The sequence below is a fragment of the Copadichromis virginalis genome, linkage group LG6, assembly GCF_057382275.1.
Source record: "Copadichromis virginalis isolate Kocher_CV1m ecotype Utaka linkage group LG6, C_Virginalis_male_GT1.1, whole genome shotgun sequence".
Classification (NCBI taxonomy): domain Eukaryota; kingdom Metazoa; phylum Chordata; class Actinopteri; order Cichliformes; family Cichlidae; genus Copadichromis; species Copadichromis virginalis.
In genome coordinates, this window is record NC_140623.1 from 10761643 (window position 1) to 10782748 (window position 21106).

A 21106-nucleotide genomic window follows, 5' to 3' on the forward strand; every position below is an offset into this window, starting at 1 on the left:
AGGGACCAAATGGCAATTAACAAACATACCAATCACCTTACACTTCATTGTCATTATGCTCTCAAAGACAACCAAGACTGAGGGAAGGCAAAATCAGTAGGAAAATAACTTCACTACAAAATAATCCATTATGGTAAAGAGTTTATCAAATGAATGAGTAGCACTGCAAAGGTGACTGTGAAGAAAGGATGTATGCACATCATGTATTATTTTGAATTTACCCCTTATGTAGGCACTTGTGTCTTGCGGGGTTATTGACTCAGAGGATGTCCCCGCAGAGATGCCTTCGGCCACAGGGCGCCCGCTGTTTTGGCTGAGGGCCAACTGCTCAGCCTCTGTGAGTGGTGGTGGTGGAGGACCCCCACCTGTTTTTCGGGCCTCCGCTTTTTTTCTGTTGGCTATAACGGGGTCACATTTGAGCATACAGAGTAAGCACATATGTACTTGTAATGTGCTCAGATAATTTCAATAAGTGCTTACAGGAAGGAAAATTAATGTAGCCTCTAACTGCAATTGATTTACATGGGACAAACAGACCAAGCACTATGGCTCATAATACAATTACACCTTACCTGTTTGGACTATATTTTTATATTTCATTTTTACTTGCTGCCAGGAACGTTTGGGGCCTGTTGGGTTGCACCTGCGCTCACATCACATCACAAAATAAAATGTATAAAATAACAAATAAAATAACATATGATAAAATAACGTGTTAAATGGGTGGAAATCCCTAGATCAATGTTTAAATTAACACTCACGCATTGACTCTGTCGGCTATGTTTTGCCATGCATGCTCTCTTTCTTTTGCAGCTGTGGCTGTGTTACTTTTTTCCGCGGAATTTGCATGTTATCGGCATATACTGCCATCATATACTGCGCCTCAAGCGCTGTAAAATACATTGACCGTGCCTTCTTTCCCTCCCTCTCCATGGTGACTCGCTTAATCTGTGCTCCGCTTATCAGGGCTTTATGTATCCTCGTCCGCGCGCTTCACTTGGGGTTAAAGCAACTCCGCGTTGACTGAACTAATTGTTATCAGCCTTTCTGAAACCGAATATTCCGAGTTGGACAGTTCGGGGTTACTCAACCCTGAGTATCGTTTTTCACTCTGAGTTTTCCAAACCGGCTTCCTGAAACAGGGCCCAGGTGTCTGTCTTTGTTGCTATAAACATATTAACTTCTGTTTACTTTACCCTCATGTGTTTGAAAAGCAACATCATGAGGTGGCATGAAGTGGCTCATGCCCCAGGCCAGTCTCTTTGAAGCAAGACTATCTAGGGTCCTTGTTTGTGTTTGTGCACTTGGCTTGTCCTTCCTGTGCTTCTGCAGGCGTTCTTTGGTAGGATCTGGTTTCAGCCGCCGTGCAAGGTTGATGCCGGACATCTTGTTCTTGTCCTTACGAGGTTCATTGAATGTTAAATAAAAATTTTAACCGAAGATCAGATAAAATTTTTATATTTGACGATTGTGCATTGGCATTTGTATCAGAAGAGGGAGCAGTGTATCAGTGTGATCCCAAAGCATCGGATCATAGTTATTAGATACCCAGTTTAAACTCAGACCGGTTTCCTGGAAAATAATCAGAAAATAACATCTGATCCTTGAGTCGAGCTGTTAAAAAGAATATCAAATAGAGCCTAAACAATCAGGCTTTTGAGAAGAATATCGGGTTTACTCCCAGAGCCAGGACCTTTGCTTTTCTAAAGTCCTTGTTGAAATTAGTTGGCGGCTCACAAATATACATGACTCAGCTTTCTTCTACTTCTTCTTTCAGGCGGCCGTATCTGTCCCGTGTCTGTGCCCTACTCAAACAGCCAGAGCACCAGTAAAACCAGTGTCACCCTCTCGCTGGTCATGCCCTCACAAAGCACCCTGACCAATGGAACCAACACGGCCTCCACCCTGGAGGAAGGCACCCCGACACCTGGGTAAGCCTGCATTGTCTTGAGTCCCTGCCTGCTCTGGGTCCTCACTCCTTCTCCCCTGCTGGGCATACTTTGAATTAGCCTCTTTTTCACTTTGACGCACCTCTGCCCTGTTTTTGTTTCATAAGCTCAATTTTAACTCCCTTGTTTGCACTGCTGTGGGGCAGATCCTCTGTGCGAGCTTTGTTCTGCTTTCACTCTTCACTCCCTGCTGTTAGGTTTATTTTTGCTGTCTTTTAAATAAGCAGAAAGTCCTCCCTCACATGCTATACTTATTTTGAGTCTTTAGGTCTTATTTTCACACACCCTTGTGTTCCTGCACTGCTATGCTTATTTATATGTTAGCATGGCTTTCGCTCTGCTGTTGCTGTTGGGATGGCACGCCATGATTAATTTCACTTGAAACTCAGAAGATAACACGTGCAGATAAAATGTATTTTAAAACTCCACTTCCTCATTCCACAGCTTGTTTCTTTTGTTTTGCTTTTCTTTATTTTTAAATGTCAGTGTAGAGATAGAGATAATGCAGGTGCCTGTTAATACTTTTTCCAAGAAATTGAGTGTTGTAGAACAAAAGCTGCTTAAATGTCCTCAGTCCTGCTGCCACTGCTGGCTGACGGGGACAAGCAGTCCCGCACAAGCTGTGCAGCAGAGATGAATGAGATGCAGACGGAAAAGAGTTGTGTTGCACCAGCGCAGAGGGGTTGCACTGCTGAGAGACTGAATACGGGTACAGACTATAGGAATATAGATCTGGATCATGTCAGGTGGAACAGCTGGAACTGCATACCAATTTGGGAATACTGACAGACAGAATTTATAATAATGCTTATATTTATGTTCCAGAGCAGTCTATGTGGACTTGATCAGCCAACAAAATACCTGTAACCTGTACCTGCACCTCACTGTAACGTAGCATGATGAAGCAGTTTCCTTCTTCTTTTTGGGACTCATGCGTTAGTACATGTGCTGCACATGCAACAACGTGCTGAACAGTCTGAATAAGAATTATAGTTCTGTCATTTCAAATTAGATTTATTTTGTTTGGACTTTTTGCTGTTTTTGGTTTTCTTTCAGTTTCAGTTGTTTTCCTGAGGGAGTTTGATAATTTAATGTAGTTTTTACAACTTTTATATAGCGCTTTTTTATTCTAATTAGGCAAAAAAGAAAAAAAAAAAGAAAAAAAAAAAAATATATATATATATATATATATATATATATATATATATATATATATATATAAAACTAAACTACAAAATAAAACTACATGTCGGGAAAAACATTTTAGTTCACTAACATTTACACACACACACACACATATATATATATGTGTGTGTGTGTGTGTAAATGTTAGTGAACTAAAATGTTTTTCCCGACATGTAGTTTTATTTTGTAGCTTAGTTTTAGTTAACTCCAATAACTTTGGTCTGACCGCGGCCTTTGTCAGGTTGTAAATTTAAAGGATTTGCTCAGCTTCTTTTGGTGGCTGACTTATTTTTAAAAACCTAGTTAGAACCAAAACACTTGGGGTGGAAACATCACTCTAGAAGAGCAGAGTTTGATGCCTTTAATTTTAACTGCAATTATTTTCCAATTTTTGTCCAAATCTTTTTCTTTCTTTTTTTAAAGTTGCATATTTAGATGTGCTTACACATATTTACTTGGATCAGGATGTCAGTGCACTAGATCTTGTTTCCTCTACCAAGCTTGATGCTTCAGTTCCATCATTTCTTAGCACCTTCTCGGATCCCGTCATCCATCATCGGCACACTCATTATGACATATTTATAGTCAAGGTCAACATATAGTGTCAGAAACAACAGCCATTTATAACTGATTTACAGTGGTAATACATGTTATTGACGTTTATGACTTAGATCTGCACTCTGCCCTAAAACGTTCTTGTTGAGCCACAGAGGCTATTTTTTCTCCTCATGTAAAACTCTTTTGCTGTGTGCATAGGTGGTAATTGTGCTTTGTTAATTATATATGTGCTTACTGGAATGCACGGATGATTGACAGCCTCTCCTAGCATACCTGAAGTGTGCACTTGCCTTGTCAGACTACTTGCTCAAAACCGCCTGCTTTATAAAGTGAGCGAGCATGAAGAGCTCTCTGTGTGCGAGTGCATTTCCTAAACATTCCCGCTGCTTTGATTGATACAAGTGCACGTTTTGATTCTTCCCTTTGCATCGTCGTCCTCCAAGATTGTTTCTTCAGCTCTTCTTCCTCTATGATTTCCACTCTGCTCCCGTCTGTCACTCGCCGTCTGACTCACAGCCATATTTCTCTTCCTCTTGGTTCCCAACTTGCCAATATCCATCCTGTGCCCTTCACTGTGTCCTTGCCTCTCCGTTTTCCGCTCCTGCAGCACGTTTCACCCCACTACCAGCCAAGCTTCCGTCAACATCCTACAGCCCATAATTGAACTCCCTCTTTCCCCTCTTTTTCCCCTCTCGCCCCTTCCCCCCCTCCCCTCCTCCACCTCCCTCCTTTCTCTTTCCACCATGCCTCGTCCTGCTCGGCCTCTCCCTTCATCCACCTCTCTCCTTTGTCTCTCCACTCGTGACATGGACCTCTTCCCCTCCTCTTGGTGCTTCTCATCCTCTTCCTCCTCTATTCCAACCCTCATACCTGTGTCTTCCTCTTCCCTCATCCTCTCCAACCACCCACCTTTCTCCTCCTCCTTCTGCTCCTCCACGCTCCCCAGCAGTCAGAGCCCCACAGCCACTCTGCAGTCCACCAACACCCAGACGCAGAGCTCCAGCTCCAGCTCAGGAGATGGAAGCCTGTTCCGCCAGAGAGGGAGTCAAGCGGCGCAGCCTGACGAGACGGGCAGGGTCCCACCCTACGTGGACTTCAGTCAGTTTTACCGACTGTGGGGGAGCGACCATGGCGATGGCCAGAGCATGCAAGGAGGCCTGGGACCGCAGTGAGACCCACTGGAGTTCCCAGAAAAGCTGACACATGGATTTTTTTAAAGGGACAAAGATTTAGGGACGTGATGGGACGTCTTATAATATGCTGTTAATGTAATGTTACTACATATAAGTGACCTAAAGGTGCATGGGGATGAACTTCTCAACAGAAGTTGAAGACAATGAAATGCTGGGAAAACATTGTCACTTCACTCCAAATTGATGTTTGGTCATTTGTAAAAGACAAAGGTGAGTGAGTGAATCCATGTAATCCAGATTGACAAAATTATTTTCAGATGTAAAGGCACCAAAAGGGGAATCTCATGGACTGGGGAGCTTGTGGAGCTGTGAGTTATTATATACTGTAAGGCCTTAAAACTGAATAAATGAATGCTTTATAAAGTACTGTTTAAGTTGTAATGACAGTATATCTCCAGATTAATTCCCATCAGCTTTCATTTTCCCAAAGAGTTCTTCAATAATTCGTTGCTTTGACGTCCTGACCTTCGTTAAAGACCTCAACGGTCTGCTTATATGGTTGTTATGGCAGCAAGTAATGTAACTAGCGGTCACACTGCATCATTGTGTTGTCATTTCTACACAGCTCAGAGGTCTATTCAGGGATTGACAGTTTAGAATATAAACACAACATGTACAGCAGGGCTTATTAGGGATTTCATTATGATATTACAACCAGCTACCAGCTGGGACTGAAGCTGGTAATAAATAACTTGCTTTAAAGTGGACCTATGATGTTTTTTATCTACCACGAGTACTTAAAGTTGTGACGCTGTGTAAGATGTAAATAAAGATGAATGAATTTGGAAATGTCATAGACCCATATTTTATCACAATAGAACACAGTAAAAAATAGCAACTGTTTCAACTGAAAAAAGATAATTACCATTTTAGAAAAAATCTTAGCTCAATTTGGATTTGATGGCAGGGCCATGTTCACCACTGTGTAGCATCTGTTCTTTTGACAGCAGACCCTAAATTTTGGAAAACTGAGGAGAGCAGCTGGACTTCTGGCAGACGAATATTGTCCCATTCTTGTCTGATGGAGGATTCCAGCTCGGGTCTGCTTTGTTCTGTTTTGTTTGATCATGTGCCACTTGATTGTTGATGAAAGGTCAGCACCCAAACTCGTCTACTACAAAGCCATACCGTTCCAATGGCTGCAGTTTTGCATTGTCTTTCTGAGCCACACAGTCCTTCCCTGAAAAAGGGGGTCTGGATGGGACCATATGGTGCTCTAGAACTGAGCACTGGTAACAAGCTAGATATTGTATCTGACCTCAGAACAGTTGTCTGCTTGGCCTGAGTCCATTTTAAATGAGCTTTGGCCCAGAGAAGACAGCAGTGTTTCTGGATCACGTTCACATATGGCTTCTCTGCCTGACAGAGATTTAACCTGCATTTGTGGATGGCACAGTGAACTGTGTCCACAGGCAGTGACTTCTGGAAGTGTTCCTCAGCTCGTGCTAGTTTTAATGCAGTGCCGCCTGATGGCCCAAAGATCAGAGACATCTGGTATCGTTTTTGGCCTTGTCCCTTACACACAGAGATTTCTCAAGGTGTTCTGATTCTTGTGATGATATTATGTACTATAAATCATGAGATACTAAAAATCCTCACAGGTTGACGATCATCTGAAATCTTTTTCTCAAGATGATGCAAATGCAGGTGAACCTCTGCCTCTCTAAGACTCTTTGTACCAAACAGTGTTTCTGACCTGTTGGCAAATAACCAAATTAGCTGTAAAATATTCCTCCAAGCTTTTTACTCTCACTTTGACGTTTGTTGCCCAACCTTTTTAACCTTTTTGCTGCAATCAATTTAAACTAAGCTAATAGAGTTTTTTTTAGATATATATAAAAGGTTGTTTTTCCTCAGTTCAAACATTTAATTTGTTTTCTGTGTTCTGTGGTTAATAAAAATACTGGTTTATGAGATTTGCTAAACATTGCTTTCTGTTATTGTTTACATTACAGACAGTATCCCAACTTTTTGGGTTTGTGTGTGTATATATGCACATTTTTAAAATGCAGGATACACGAGTTTCTGATAATGAGGCCCCTGTATGTGTAAGTTACTGACAACTGTTGCTAACAACCAAAGCTCTTTAGCATCAGCCATGAGCACATTTAGTGGTGATGTATTTTAAGACACGCTTTACGTATGAGAAATAGGTAAGCTGGACCATAATTACAGTTTTGAGTCTCGGATACGAAGTGTGGGCCGCTCCATCAACATGACAAGGAACAGGAAGATCCCTGACTCTCCAGCAGCTTCGTGGGACATTGATAGATGGTGGGCATAGTGACTGTAGAAGCAGCACACTGTGCTCGCAGTGCATTGAAGTAAACACTGATGTGCAGCGGTGTGATGGGTAAGGCTGGGGAGGATCTAGAAGAAGAGCTTAGTGAGATTAGTGGAGTAAATGGAGCCATCCATAAAAGTCAAACTGAGCCATTGCTCTTTGCTTTATTGTCCCGTGTCGCCATGATGTCAGACTAAACAATAAGACGTTGCTTGCAAACCTGAAAGTTTAAAATTAAAATGTTCATCTTAATCCAACACTGTTGGAAATCTTTTTTTTCTCTCCATCTGCTTTGTATTTCAGGATATACAGACACTTGGCTGACTGCAACTCTGCGTGCCTCTGATTTCCTGTTTTACAAAATTACTTTCAGAGAGCAGGAGGGGCTCTTCGAGCCGAGAAAAGCTTCACATTCTTTCACATATTCTGTCAGTGTCAGATGTACAAATATGCAAACTGTAACTGCGCGGCACTCTGGGGTACTGAGGCCGTGAACCCTTTCCCAGAGAGTCTTACCTAATAGCTGAAAATTCTCCAGCTAGGAGACTTGAAATGTCTTAACGTTGTGTCGTTGTGCGAGTCTGATAGAATTAAAAACGTTAGTACATTTATCATCATGCAGCTTATTTTGCACAGCCCCCCTTCTTGGAAGTCAGGATGTTATCTCTGCCTAAATTAACTTCACACTGTTATGAAGCTCTAATTGGTTTAATCAGAGAAGTGATTAGAACACGAAGAAGCAATAAATGGAAGAAGAATCGTGTCGCATTAAACCCTCAAGTCACAAGTTCAAACTGTACCGCAGCAGAGTGCTCGGTATCAAAGCCAACGCAGGAATGTTGCTAATTGCTCGTTTAAAAGCTCATTTTCATGGAAATGTAAAAAGTTCAAGCTGGCAATGAGACTTCTAAATGATCTTCACTGCACTCTGCTTGAAGCCTCTGTTTGTTCTTATGGATGCACTTTGAAAGCTTTGCTCACATAGCAGTCAACAAATATCTGCTCAGCTTTCCATTCACGTCGATCAAAGCCCCAAAAGTCCTGTAGGAGGGTCCGGTTTTATGTGTATAAAGCCAAATCACATCAACAGTCGCCTCAAGGGCAGCCATGTGCCACGACTGGTTTGGGTCCTCGTCAGAGAGGTGATTCGGACGCTAACATTAAATGAAATCCTGACTGGAGGGGCCATATCAGTGCAAAACTAAGCAGGTGTACACGCCTCGCTAATGAAGTGCTGACTGACTTTAGGAACTCTTTAACAAATATTATTTACTTCCATGTTAAATATAGTTATACAGCTGCCATACCTATTGTATGAAAAGTGTTTTGGCTTTGACTAGTGAGTAGTTAAATATAAACTCACTGGCCAATGTTGGATCAGACCAAGCATCAGAAAAAAAGTGATTTAAGTGATTTTGCATCTGACATGGTTGTTGGTGCCAGAGTCTGAGTATTTCAGGAACTGGGATTTCCAATCACAGCTGTATCTAGAGTTTACAGAGAATAGTAAATAATTCTGGAAATATGCAGCAAGGGGCATTTCTCTTAGTAAGAATGTTTTGTTGATGGCAGAGGTCAGAGGAGAATAGCTAGAGAGGAAGGAACAGTAACTCAAATGACCACTTTTTACAACAGCTGAAGACCACAACCCGGTGGCAATTACATAGCATCAACTCAGTGCATTTATACATGTAGAGCAGCAGAAAACTGGCGCTACGATTCACACAGCCTCACCAAAATTGAACAACAGATCAGAAAAATGTCGTCTGGTCTTATGAGTCTCCTGAGCTGCTGCAACCCTCAGATATCAGGAGCAGAATTAGGTGTAAATAACATAAAGGCATTAATCCAGCCTGTTTTGTATCAGTAATTCAGGCTGTAATGGTCTGGGGGATATTTTCGTGGTACACTGTGGGCCTCTTAATGCTACATCATTTGAACACCACAGCCTATCTGAGTGTTGCTACTGACCATCTTCTGATGGCTGCTTTCAGCAGGATAACACACCGTTGTCACAAAGCTCAAATCATCTCTGAGTGGTTTCTTAAACATGACGCTGAGTTCACTGTGCTCAAATGACCTCCACAATCACCATATCCCAGTACAACAGAGCACCGATGGGATGGAACAGGAGATTCACATCTGCAGCAACTGTGTGATCCTATCATGTCAATATGGATGAAAGTCTCTAAGAGATGTTTCCAGGACTGTTTCCAAGAACCGAGGCAGTTCTGAAGGCACTAGTGAGGTGCACCTAATGAAGTGGCCATTTCTTCTTCCTATCATATATCTCTGACAAAAAAAGTGGTTTTCTAAATTTATGTATAAGGTTACAACAAAGACCCACTTCATGAATTCATATCTGACTAATGGTCACATGTCAAATTCCTGTAACACAACCTTCTGGTCCGCAGGTTTTTACACGCCGTTATAGATTAGAAAACAAGCTTTCCCGATTCACCACTTAAAATTATGAATCAAACCGCAGACATATATTGATTATGTACATTGATTACTTTGCAGCCAACCTTTAAAACTCTTGCTTTGTCTTCCAGATGATTCTTACACTCCCTGTACTTGCACATTTTAATTTGTTAATGCTAATAAAGTTATTGATTTTCTTCGCCGGAGGAGTGCATGCTGATATCTTTGGTGGGGAAAAAAAAACTTGCATGCTTTTTCTGAATAATTTTCCTCTTCTTGGCTCTTGTTTTTCTTCCATCTTCAATCACAATTAGCTCAGCGAATGTAATCCAAACAAATTTCAGTTTCTTTGTGGATCTCAATAGATTCCTCGTGTGGACTTTCGGACTCTGGACGAGCTTCATTCTTCATTTCATGCCATGAGTGTTATTGGCATTTTGCTACTTTACTATACAATCAACCATTTTTATTTATTTTTTGAATGTCAGACCCACATCACAGTGCATACTGTGTCCCTTTTGCTGCCGCTGCTTTGCTGAAGAAGCAACGTACTGTGTCGTGTAAAATATGACCGACTGTGTTGTTTGATGCGGTTGCAGGATGAGCCAGATGTAGGCATGTGTGGCCTTGGAGGATGACAGCTGTTCCTTTCTGAAATAATTCATCCACTTTTTTCTCAGCATATATAAGCAATATTTGTCTGCTTTAGTGACCCAAGGTTAGCTCCTTGTTGTCGAGTTTCTAATGTCTAGGTCTTAGCCCAGCTGTACCTGTGAGTCTTGGGGTGACAGTAGCAGGGTCTCATACACCCATGTTTTATTAATTGTCGACTATAATAAAACAAATTTGTCAAATTTTTCATTTGATGGTGGGCCAAATTGTTGAAAGTTAACCCCAGGACTCTTCTAGTCCAAAGCCATGCTTTTATATGAGATGCAGCATGTGGTTTTGTTATTGTCTTGCTTAAGACTTCACAAGGCCTACCCTGTAAGAGACATTATCTGGATGGGAGCAAATGTTGCTCTAAAACCTGTTTATGCCTTTCAGCAATGATGGTGCCTTTCCAGATATACAAGCTGATGGAAGCGTTTCAGAACTGACCTCGGATAACAAGCCCAATTTCCATGTTCCCAGGAAATAATTTCACAATTTATTCATCTAACTAGAGTTTTCCCCTTTGCTTCAGTCCATTTTAGATGAGCTTTGGCCCAGAGGAGACAGCAGGGTTACTGCATCGTATTAACATAGGGCTGCTTCTTTGCATCACAGAGCTTTAACCTTGTGGTGGCACCACAAACTTTGTCACAGAATAATGCCTGTTTTTACAAAGATCACAGGCAGAGATCGTATTTTGGCACTATTTGTCTCTTTCACAGAGATTTCTCCACATTCTGTGAATCTTTTGATGACATTATGTATTGCAGATGATATTCAGTGTCTTCACTTGCAGAAGAAATATGTCCCACCCTTTGTAGAGAGTTTTGAACAGAGGTGAACCTCTTCCCATCTTTACTTCTGAGAAACTGTCCTTCTCTTAGATGCTCTTTTTATACCCAATCATGTGATTGACTAAGAACCTAATTACGCTTGTGTAGCAACATTAAAGCCAGAGAGCAGCAGAATGTGCGGACGCTTAAGAAAGCGAAGAGAAATCGATGTTTCAAAGCTGAATTCTATTAAAGTTTATAAAAATGCTTTTAAAGGCACAGAAACCTTATTAAGGAAACGCATAACGTGTTAAAACACAGATGTACATGAACAGATGGTGTAACCGGACCTCGTTTTAATCTGTAGTTAAATCAACTTTAAACTATGAAGCAGCAGGTCACAAAAAACAGGAAAAACGTGTAGAACATTGAGCCATGATTCATCATTGTCAACACCTTGTTTCTATTGAAAGCTCTGTGTGTAAAAAGTGGAGCCAGTGAGGAAACGACTGTAGTCTGCATTCTTTTTTATACCAAGAGGGAGGCGATTCCTCTGGATAATAAAGAAAAAGGTTTTATAGACATTTATGGTAAAACAAGCCTTTGACTCCCTTTTTATGAGGTAAGGTAGGCAAGTCAGTCATTTCTGCACTGGCTCCATTTTTCCCTCCATCCTTTACATACAGAGTTTTTGGAGGTTTATTCTTTTTAAACTGTCAGTGTGAACAGGTGTCTGCATACAAGTTTTACTTCAAGTAGTCTCAGCAATTCGACATAAAGATATGTGCAGTGCTTACGCAGTTATCTTAAAAACAAACCTTTTCAAGATCATCTGATAAAAGTCAGTCAAAAGTGCTGTAAAAAAAAAACAAGGTGTTGACATGTTTTTGAGTCAAAATACGTGACAATCGATAGTTTTGTGTTATTTTTGTGTTGTTGTTTTTATGATTCCTGCAGCAGTAGCTTAACGTTGATTTAACTACAGATAAAAATGAGGTCAGGCTACCCCATCTGTTCAAAAACAGAGTACTGTAAAATTAAATGAAGTTAAGAGGCAAACCCTGGTTATAGTGTGAGTCGGTTGATAACCATTAACCATTGTGCAGTAGATCAAATATGTTTTCAACCCTCTTCTTTCTGTAATTCAGCATTTTAAAAAAAATAGAAGAGCAGTACCTGTCACCACAGCACATCATACCGTGTCCTCAGGTTTTGTTAACATTCTCAGGCATGGTGTTAAACAGTGACTTGATAGACCATCACCACGTGGGTGTGTTTAGGGCGTAAGCAAAACCACTGGAGTGTAATATTTGCTGTACTTTGTGACCAAGGAGATTGCAGAATGCTGTGTTTGTTCAGCCCACGCTCACCTGATACTTCTCACCTTTAATGGAAGAGCTCATTACCTGCCTGGAAAAAAAAAAAAAGAGAGCACAACAGACAGGACGCTGTCTACCTGATCCTGGACCGCTGACTGTGGCTGCGAGAGGCAGGAGAAAACTGGGAAAGGTAAACATGCACCACTTTAATATTTAAAAACGCCGCAAACTGAAATATCTATGTGGAGGAAAAGCGGAGAGCTGTTAGTCCGTGTGTTTAAAAAGATGCAGCCGTGACAGCACGTCTGCCACTATTTTGATAGCGTGAGAAAGTTCTGTGGTTTTTATTCTGTCAAGCGTTTTGAAATGCTTCCTGTGTGCTGTAATGAAGTCTGACACTTTTGTCTCTCAGAGTAAACGACACAGCAAAACCTGCTCGTTCAGAGTGTGCTGATGAACACAAAGGGGGAAAAAGTCACTGGAAGTATGGAAGAGCAGAAATTAGTCCTCAGTTTCTCTTTCCGCCCTTTTGTCTCCCCACTCGTAACGTTTCCCTCGTAATCAAACAGCCCCGAGCAATAGTGATAAGCAAGCGCAGGAAGCGTTTCCCAGTCAGCAGTAATCTCCTACACATTGAACACATTACAAATCCACCTACAGATGACTGACTTCCAGGTTTTACGGGACCCTAACCACACCCTGGCTCCATGAAAAAAACAGAAGCAATTAAATGCTTCTCTTCCTGTCTCATAAAGCATTGATCTTTCCCTTGTATTTGGTTTACACACTATATCCGTCTGGAAAGTCCAGTGCTCTCGCTCTGTCTCCATATCCAGATTCCTGTCGCCCTAAAATTGTATCCAAGGAAAACTTGGAACAAAGGTGTCATCTGAGAAGAGTCTTTTGCTGAATATTTTATCCTGTGTGTGTTGCCTTGGGTGCAGACATTCTAGGAAACTTCTGTGAAAATGAGATGCGTGTTGAGAACTGGATCTTTGTTTGTCCCGTTTCTTTTAAACTGAGACTTTTCTGGCTTTTCTATATTTACAGAGACTGTTTTGTTCCAGTTTCATGAACCGTTTAAATCTGCTGGTATAAAGGTGTGATTGTGTTCTGGATGTGAGATGGAGATTAAATGACTATCTGGTTCACCCGGTAGATTTTCCTCTGGAAAGGCACGCTGGTGTTTCTCCTGTTCTGTGCTCATGTTAGAGCCCTGAACGCGTTCTGTTACATGCAGAACTTCCTAACATCGACCAGGATAGCAGTGACCTGGTTTGGTTCAGACTTCTCACTTATTTTCGGAAAGCTGAAAGGAATTATTAACAACTATAAGGCCAAAAGATAACATCTCATAGTTCCTGAAAACACTTGTTTCATTCATGGCTTAAAACAGAGCCTAACCCTAACCATACCAGTTTTTCCAGCGACTTGCAGAAAGTAACCAGGTTAACACAGTTTTGCTGATGTTACATGGTAAGGCACAAGGGTCAAGACATATATATGTTTTTCCAGAGACAGTTTTAGTGCAGTGAGCATAAAATAATCCCTGAAATCAGCCAACGTACCCATGATTGACCCAGATGAATCAGAGGGTGTAGCTTTGGGTACTTTAACAGAAGCTATGACCCCGACAGCAGAGTGACAGTATGTGTCAGATCTGCTTTGGCTCTAGCTATCATTAAAAGCATCTTCATAATCCTGCTTCGTGAGACAGGACAGACTTCTGGTGTGAGCCATAAAAAAAAAAAGTGTCGCACTCAGACTGCTGACAGGCTGATATCAATATTTAAAGTGCAGACACAGTGTAGGTCTCTAACCCCCCTCCCCCCACCCCACAGTGGCTGCTGATTGCTCAGAGGGCGAACAAAGTGAGGCTTTGAGGTTGAAGATCTCAGGCTGTTATGAGGGATGTTACGCTCTAGGGGGCTTAGCATCCAGCTGTATTTACTGTATCACTAATAAGCAGAGATGTTGCCAACTTCACTGGCTTACTGATACAGACACTTGTTAAAAAGCAATGGATCACAGGCTATTTAAAATCTGAACCATATCACAGCTGCCAAATAATGAGCATCTAGACTCCTTGAGCTCCCTCGAGACCCGAGTCTCAGAAAAGGGGACTCAAGTGTAACCTGAAACTAAAATGGAAACGGGTGAAGTCACACAAAGTTGGGGAGATATGTAAATCCTTTGTTACACCTGCTAGCGCCAGGCAGATGTACAAAGGATGAAATACTAGCTGACTTTAGATCTCTCAGGTGTTCCTTTCAAAAACCCTGGACTAAATTTGTGAAGGACAGCGGGCTTTGTTTATCCACATGAAGTAGAAACCAGAGGGCAGCTTCTGATGCTTGACAGCATCGGTTTGTATAAAAACGTTTGCGTGATCAACTCATTGAGCCTCTTATTATTGTAACTCACAGCTTCGATTGCTGTAAGGCATCTACACACCGGACGTGTAAGATTCATGAGAAAATTCATGGGTTCAAAATGTTTTTCTGACTCACCTGTTGTTAATGCAGCTGTTTACACCCACTGAGTAAACGTTTCCAATTTTTCACATGCAAATAAAAAGATCTGACCAATCAGATCACTGCAATCTGGCAGTGACTGGCAACAAGTGGACTCGTAGATCAAAGTGCGCACTGCTACTTATATAGACATAAAATAATACTGTTTTACCAGGCGCTGCTCTCTGGACAATCAGCTCTCTACCTGCTCTGGTGCTAACTCTGATAACAACAGCTCAAACTACCTCACTGACATTCTGATTTACGTCTCTTTCTAAACGCGCTCGGCGTGTGAAGGTCTTTAGGCTACAGATCTACATTGAAGCGATGGCGGTCTCGGGTACTGAGGCAAACTTGTGCAACGTGAGCTTGTAATGTGCACATTAGGTGCATTAGGAATCACTTCCCCTGTTTCTGTCAGTCTTGAAAAGAACAAGCAGAGATGTTCTTTCTTCTTTAAGCAAGAGGCTTTCGGGCCTGGTCTCACTGCATGACTTCAGTGAAACCCTGAGTTAAGTTAAGCAATGTGACAAAGAGGAACATTCACCCCTCGGAGGTTGTTTCCTTTTAAGGGTCGGTGCAGTTTATTGTTCCAGTTTATTCAAGCATGCATAGCCACAAATAGCATGAATAGTCCTCCACCCTTTGCCACAGGCAGGAGGAGGACACAAGTTGGTAGACATGTTAGAACAATAACCAGCTTATTACAGAGCCATTAATTTTTGCTAGATTAACTCTTACGCTTCACACTGTGTGCATGCAGGAATTTGACTTTTTCTCCAAAAAAACATTTGTGTTTGTTTGAGATTTACTTTGGTAAGCTAATTAAACCAATGGAAACTTTAGATATTTTATTTTTTTATTAGTTTTAAATTCTTTCTCTGATTTATTTATTTATTTATTTATTTTGCATGTAATGCGTCTTACTAGAGACGTGGGGATAAGGGAGGGGCTCGACGTGCAACGCTTGTCCACACTTGTTCGGTACCAGAGCCATGATGTTAGTAAAGTACAAACTATGAAGACTGTAGCTGACGATAACAATGGAGATACAGACTCACACTTTGTGTGCTTATTCTGACTACATCTGTCATTTCTTGGTGCAGAATAACTCAGGATGAACCAACTTTAGCTTCTGCCTGGACTCTCTTGCATGGCACAGAGTAATCACAAAACCAGATAGACATGCTTTTGTTACATACTAGCGTAGAACATAATCGTGTCATTTAAAAAAATGTTAATGATACACAAATGTGTTTGCACACTCCAGCTCTCAGCAGATGCTAAACATTGCATTTGTTTGCCTGCTGATAGTCATGGTAGCAGACACTCTCTCCTCCTACCTACGCTCATATCCTGAGTGTAATTCATTTGCCATAAAGGGATAAAGAAACATAATCAGCACACTTACATTAAATCTGACCTGAAGCATCATTATTAAAGGGATTTTTAGAAAAAGAAATACATCGTCCCACGCCTTCAGCTCTTCCTCGTTTACTGCATACATCAAATTTGAAGTTTTGAAGTCTGCATATGTGCAAGCTGTGGCGTATAGAGGACCCAGATACAGGACGCAGAACACTAAATCAGAAGTGAGCCTTTGTTGTAGCTGATAGATATACCCCAAAAAAAAAAAAATACACAAAGTCTACATAATATCTAAACATTGCCAAAACAAAGAAAAAACAAACAAGAAGACCAACAGAAATGTGCAATCTAAACAGGCAGAATGAGCACAGAGGCAACGATCAGCCAGAAGAAAGGAAGAGCACGACAAACACATGGGGAAGGGAATTCAGGATGCACGCACGCACACATGCTAAACACACGAAACACAGGTGCATGCAATGAGCAACAGGTGGAAGGAATGAGGGAATCAGGGGCCAGACAGGAAGTACCAGTAACAGTAACCTCCAAAATAAAACAGGAAGCCAACAAAAGAGACTGATAGAATAACTTTGGAGACAAAGAGGGACAATTGGAAGCAATGGGGAGATTGCTGCTACTCCTTCTACTACTACTAATAGTAAACATTATAATAATAAAAGGCAGTAGGATTAGAAATGAAAAGAAAACAAGCCAGGGCGAAGGCAGGAATTAAAAAAACAGAGTAGGAATAGTTACGGATTAAAAATGGTGTGTGTGTGTGTGTGTGTGTAAAGGCAGGTGACACTGGGCAGTGTAGTGTATATGTGTTGGATTTGTTTGGGAAAGGTGCAGGTTTACATCCAGCTCTGCACTTAATGGTGCCTAAAGAGCCAAATATGGATTTGTCATAGCAGCAAAGCGGCCGTTCAGCTATCTAAACACATGTGTAATGGATAGTATTATACTGAACTGGGCCATCATTTTAACCCGCTCATGACTGAAAATCACATGTTATTACTTTAAAAAAAATACTAAAACTGAGAGAAAAATTCCCTGTGTTCCACTTTTCCCACTATTTACACATAACCAGCTCCTAGATCAATAACACTGAACGAATATAAGAGCTGCACCGTTTGCGTTTAACTGAAGGGCAACATTGCCCGAGGTGAGCTCCGAGTTACAACCTGCTGTTTCTCTGGCGCCCCCTTCAGGACATACATCACATTGCCTGACAGCAGTCGGTGTGTGTGTCTCCTCACACTGTATCCAACAACAGGGTCTGGTGTGCCTCACGGGGTCCCTGCTATATGGACATACAGTTTTCTTGCAGTTCTGCAGAAAAAAAGGGGGTGGGGTGTCTTAAATACAGGTAGCGTTTACAGGCGAGCTCTGCGTGGATCACAGGTGAGGTCACAGCAATAACAGTCTTATATGTTCCAGCCGCTGCACGGTCATATCTCATTTTTCAAATCTCATGATGGGCGCCCCCTCCGTCCCGCTGATAAGCAGCATAACGGGGGGAGGAGCTCTCTCCTCACGGGGCTCCTCCTTCCGCTCCCTTAGTTTTCTTCCACTTGCTCCCCCCAACGCCACCCACCCCCCCTACACACACACACACACACGCACGCACGCACACTCATCTGCACCTCCTCCTGCTCTTCGCAGCTCCGATCGAGAGGAATAGAGGGCAGATTATGAGAATATACGTGAACGCCGAGGAGTAGCGGGGGTTCTTCTCCTCCTGTGAGCGGAAAAGGCGTCGCGGAGGACGGGAGAGAGAGGGACGCATCGTGGACAGAGACCGAGGAGACGGAGGGAGGAGGCGACAGCGGCTCGTAAACACGACGGAAAACGGCAATCAGCGCGGCAGAAAGCAGCTATCACCCCCTCTATCTCCCGCCTGGCACCACCAGCACCATCGACACTAGTGACACCCCCGAGTCCCTTCGCATCATTCCGTCTCCATCCTATTTTTGTACGTTATTGCTGTTTGGCTTTTGCTTTCCGTGCCTCTGCTGTGAGTATCTGTGGGGCGAACCGCTGCTCGTGTCTGTCGGAGGAGCAGCATCAGGGGCTGAGCTAGGAGAGGAGGCTGTGAGCCATCACCCATAGGATCCCCCCGCCCACCCCCAGTCGGGTCCAGCTTGGGACGATTATCTGCACATCCGATCCGGCGGATAAAGGAAAAAAACAAAAACAGCGAAGGCGAGATAACCGCACAGTAACCCGCCTTCAGCAGAGTGAGAGAGAGAGACCCCGGCCCCAGTTATCAGCCAGTCTCCAGCATCACCGATGCGATGGCATAGTGGCTTCTGCAGTGCAACCGACAGGCTCGACTCCGATCAGCAGGGCTCTCATCCACCATGACCCTCTGAAAGACATCCGGCACAGATGGGTAAGAGATGCTCCACTCTTTTTTTTTTCTTTCCTGTTGTCTTTTCCCTTTATGTTGATTCCGGGATGTGGAGGTTGGGCGGGGAGTGTGCAGGGGTGGGGTGGGCAGGGGCAGGTTGTGACGTGTAGAAGACCCCTGCCATTGCACTGAGCCCAGGGTATAAGACTGCAATGTAAGAAGGTGTGTTTGTGCCCGAGTCAGGTTGTGGAAGTTGCTGAAAACAGAAGAAGACAGGAGCAGATGTGTAGACATGATTGTTCCTTACTGGGTTCATTGGAAATGTTTTGTCCTGTGTATGTTAGACTTGATGTTCAAGCACCATGACAGGCTAGTCTGCTGGCCATTCTGGGCACTGGAAGGAGATGCGAAATATGTGCAGAGATGTATCAGCCTCAAAGAAGCAGCGATACAAGATGCTAAAGACTAAAGCTGAGGCTAATCGTGCTCATGTTTCACGTCACTCAGTGGGTTGACGGTGCACTGGAACTTTAAGGTTTTGGCATTTGATTCTCATTAAGATACATCCATTAGATTCCCAACAGTACTCTTCTTCAGGCTGTCTAAATTGTGAGGTAAAGATTGGGCAGCATAACGGAAGGAACCAATTGGCAATCAGCTGGCAACAGAAGAACTCCTCTTAACAGGAAGAATGAGAGCAGAACCTCCGTAGAGGCTAATTTCAGCCGTTTCAAACACCTGAAACGATGGAAGCCGTGAGTCTTGTCACCGCTGCTCACAGCTCAGCGTAAAGTTCTCCCAGCACATGACCTTAGAGGTCTGAATCATCCTTTTCCAAGCAGCTGACTTCTGTTTGCGACAGCTGAGGCCTTCACTGAATAACTCTACTTTCCATGTCTCGTCAAAGTGAAACCAAAACAAGAACACAACCTCTGCTAGCTGAATTCTTTTCTAATTTCCCACAGGAGTGAGTCTGCTGCTCCCTGACTGGTGCTTTGGGATATCCAACCCTGCTGCGGTGGGGGTGCGAGTACTACGGGGTTGAATAAGCTGATCCACCATTGAGCAGGCTTTGCGTGAGCTTGATCGAAGGTTTTGACTATTAGAGTTCTGTGGAAAGAAAACAGTAAACCTCTTCCTGTTTCAATACGTCAGCCGTTACTCTGGAGCATAACAATTAATCGGCTGTAGCTCCATTAGAGAGGCTCTGTGGTGCAACAATAGCAGACTGCACTACCTGGCAGATCCCAGGTGTGACTACACGAAGCGGCGCGTCAGTGATGAGCGCGCTCATTCAGTTCTCCGAGGATAAAGATGCTTCTTTTGGGCTTTTTCTTTTTTACAATGTCTGTTTAGTAACGACACAAATTTGAGAAGTTCTAAGTTGGTCTAAGCAGGTCTAAGTTGAATCCACAGTGAGATAGTGGGCTAACACTTCGACTTTTCCTGGCAGCTGTTTGGTACCAGATCAGTACCTGGCAGGGTGTAAAGAGAGCAGGCAGGAAATGAATTTGAGCTAGAGGGCAGCAGGAAGTTTCTCACCATGCTTACAGCTTACAGAAGGATTTCTGCTGCTGCGGTTGTCTGCAGTTATCACGACGTGCGTTCAAATGGTCCACCGATGTCCTAACAAACATCCCACAGCCCCACGTTTCAAACAGCAGCATCAACAAAGACCGTCTCTCACGGGAATGCTGGCCTTTTAACTTCACAGTTGATGCTGATGCTGAGAGACAGGGCCTCGTGCAAGAGTCTGTGAGGTGTGTGTGGTAACGGTGGTAGTGTTTGCAGGAGGAGGAGCAGCAGAAACTGAAAGGGTTTGAAACACACTGCAGTCAGAATGAAGACGTGCAGCGAGCAAGACAGGGAGCGAACGGATGCACTGGATGACTAGTGAGGATGAGGGATTAGTACTCGGTAGGCCTGGGTGGAGAGAGGGGGGCCCTTAAAAACTGCCTGGACTCGGCAGATCCACCTGAGCCCCACAGCTGAAGCTCGCATCATTTGCCAGATTTGATTAAGAGCACACTCAAGAGATTTCTCCCGCTGTCGCTCATACGCTGTGAGTTTCTCTTCAGGTCTGCTTTACTGGCACGTATAAGAGAGAGGAAACCTCAGATAAGGGAGTCGAAAACGTGAAGCGTGCCGCGACCGTTACGGGTAAATCCTAATCTGCCAAATCTCACGTTTTGTTTTTTTTTACCCTGCAAATGCAGGAACCCCTGACTTGTGTCTAACTCCTGACAAAGAGGCGAATAAGCGTTGAACCTGTCGTTTAAGGCCGCGAAACGCAGACCGACAGATGATTTGTCCTCTGTCTGTTTTTCCCAGCGGCAGCAGAAAACAAACTTCGCTGCTGGTCCCATCATCCGCCCGGTTTCTAATACGAGGAATGCTGAAGCTTTTTCAAAACGTGATCAAATTTTAGGTTATAGTATACACAAAACCTCTTCTCTGTAGTTCAATCAGCATGCATTCTTTCATCCTTTTCTCCTCTCATACAGTTTTTTCCTTAATGTGTGCCCTCTATCTT

General features: G+C 42.9%; 2 protein-coding genes across 8 annotated transcripts in view; both read left to right on the forward strand.

The window, feature by feature from the left end:
- tab1 (TGF-beta activated kinase 1/MAP3K7 binding protein 1) overlaps positions 1-6810 on the forward strand; it is a 29274-nt gene extending 22464 nt beyond the window's left edge. For 4 of the 7 annotated variants that reach the window (XM_085458585.1, XM_085458588.1, XM_085458592.1 and 1 more), the window contains exons 10-11: positions 1778-1931; positions 4639-6810. In XM_085458585.1, the coding sequence (XP_085314711.1) occupies positions 1778-1931; positions 4639-4864 (380 nt within the window). In that variant the 3' untranslated portion in view covers positions 4865-6810. The remainder of the gene's footprint in view (positions 1-1777; positions 1932-4638) is intronic. The other 3 variants (XM_085458586.1, XM_085458587.1, XM_085458590.1) reach the window with 1 other exon arrangement.
- Positions 6811-17830: 11020 nt separating this feature from the next.
- The window catches only part of mgat3b (beta-1,4-mannosyl-glycoprotein 4-beta-N-acetylglucosaminyltransferase b), a 56760-nt gene continuing 53484 nt past the window's right edge, over positions 17831-21106 (forward strand). Inside the window, exon 1 of the mRNA XM_085458594.1 lies at positions 17831-18615. The gene's annotated coding sequence lies outside the window, so the exon portion shown is untranslated. The remainder of the gene's footprint in view (positions 18616-21106) is intronic.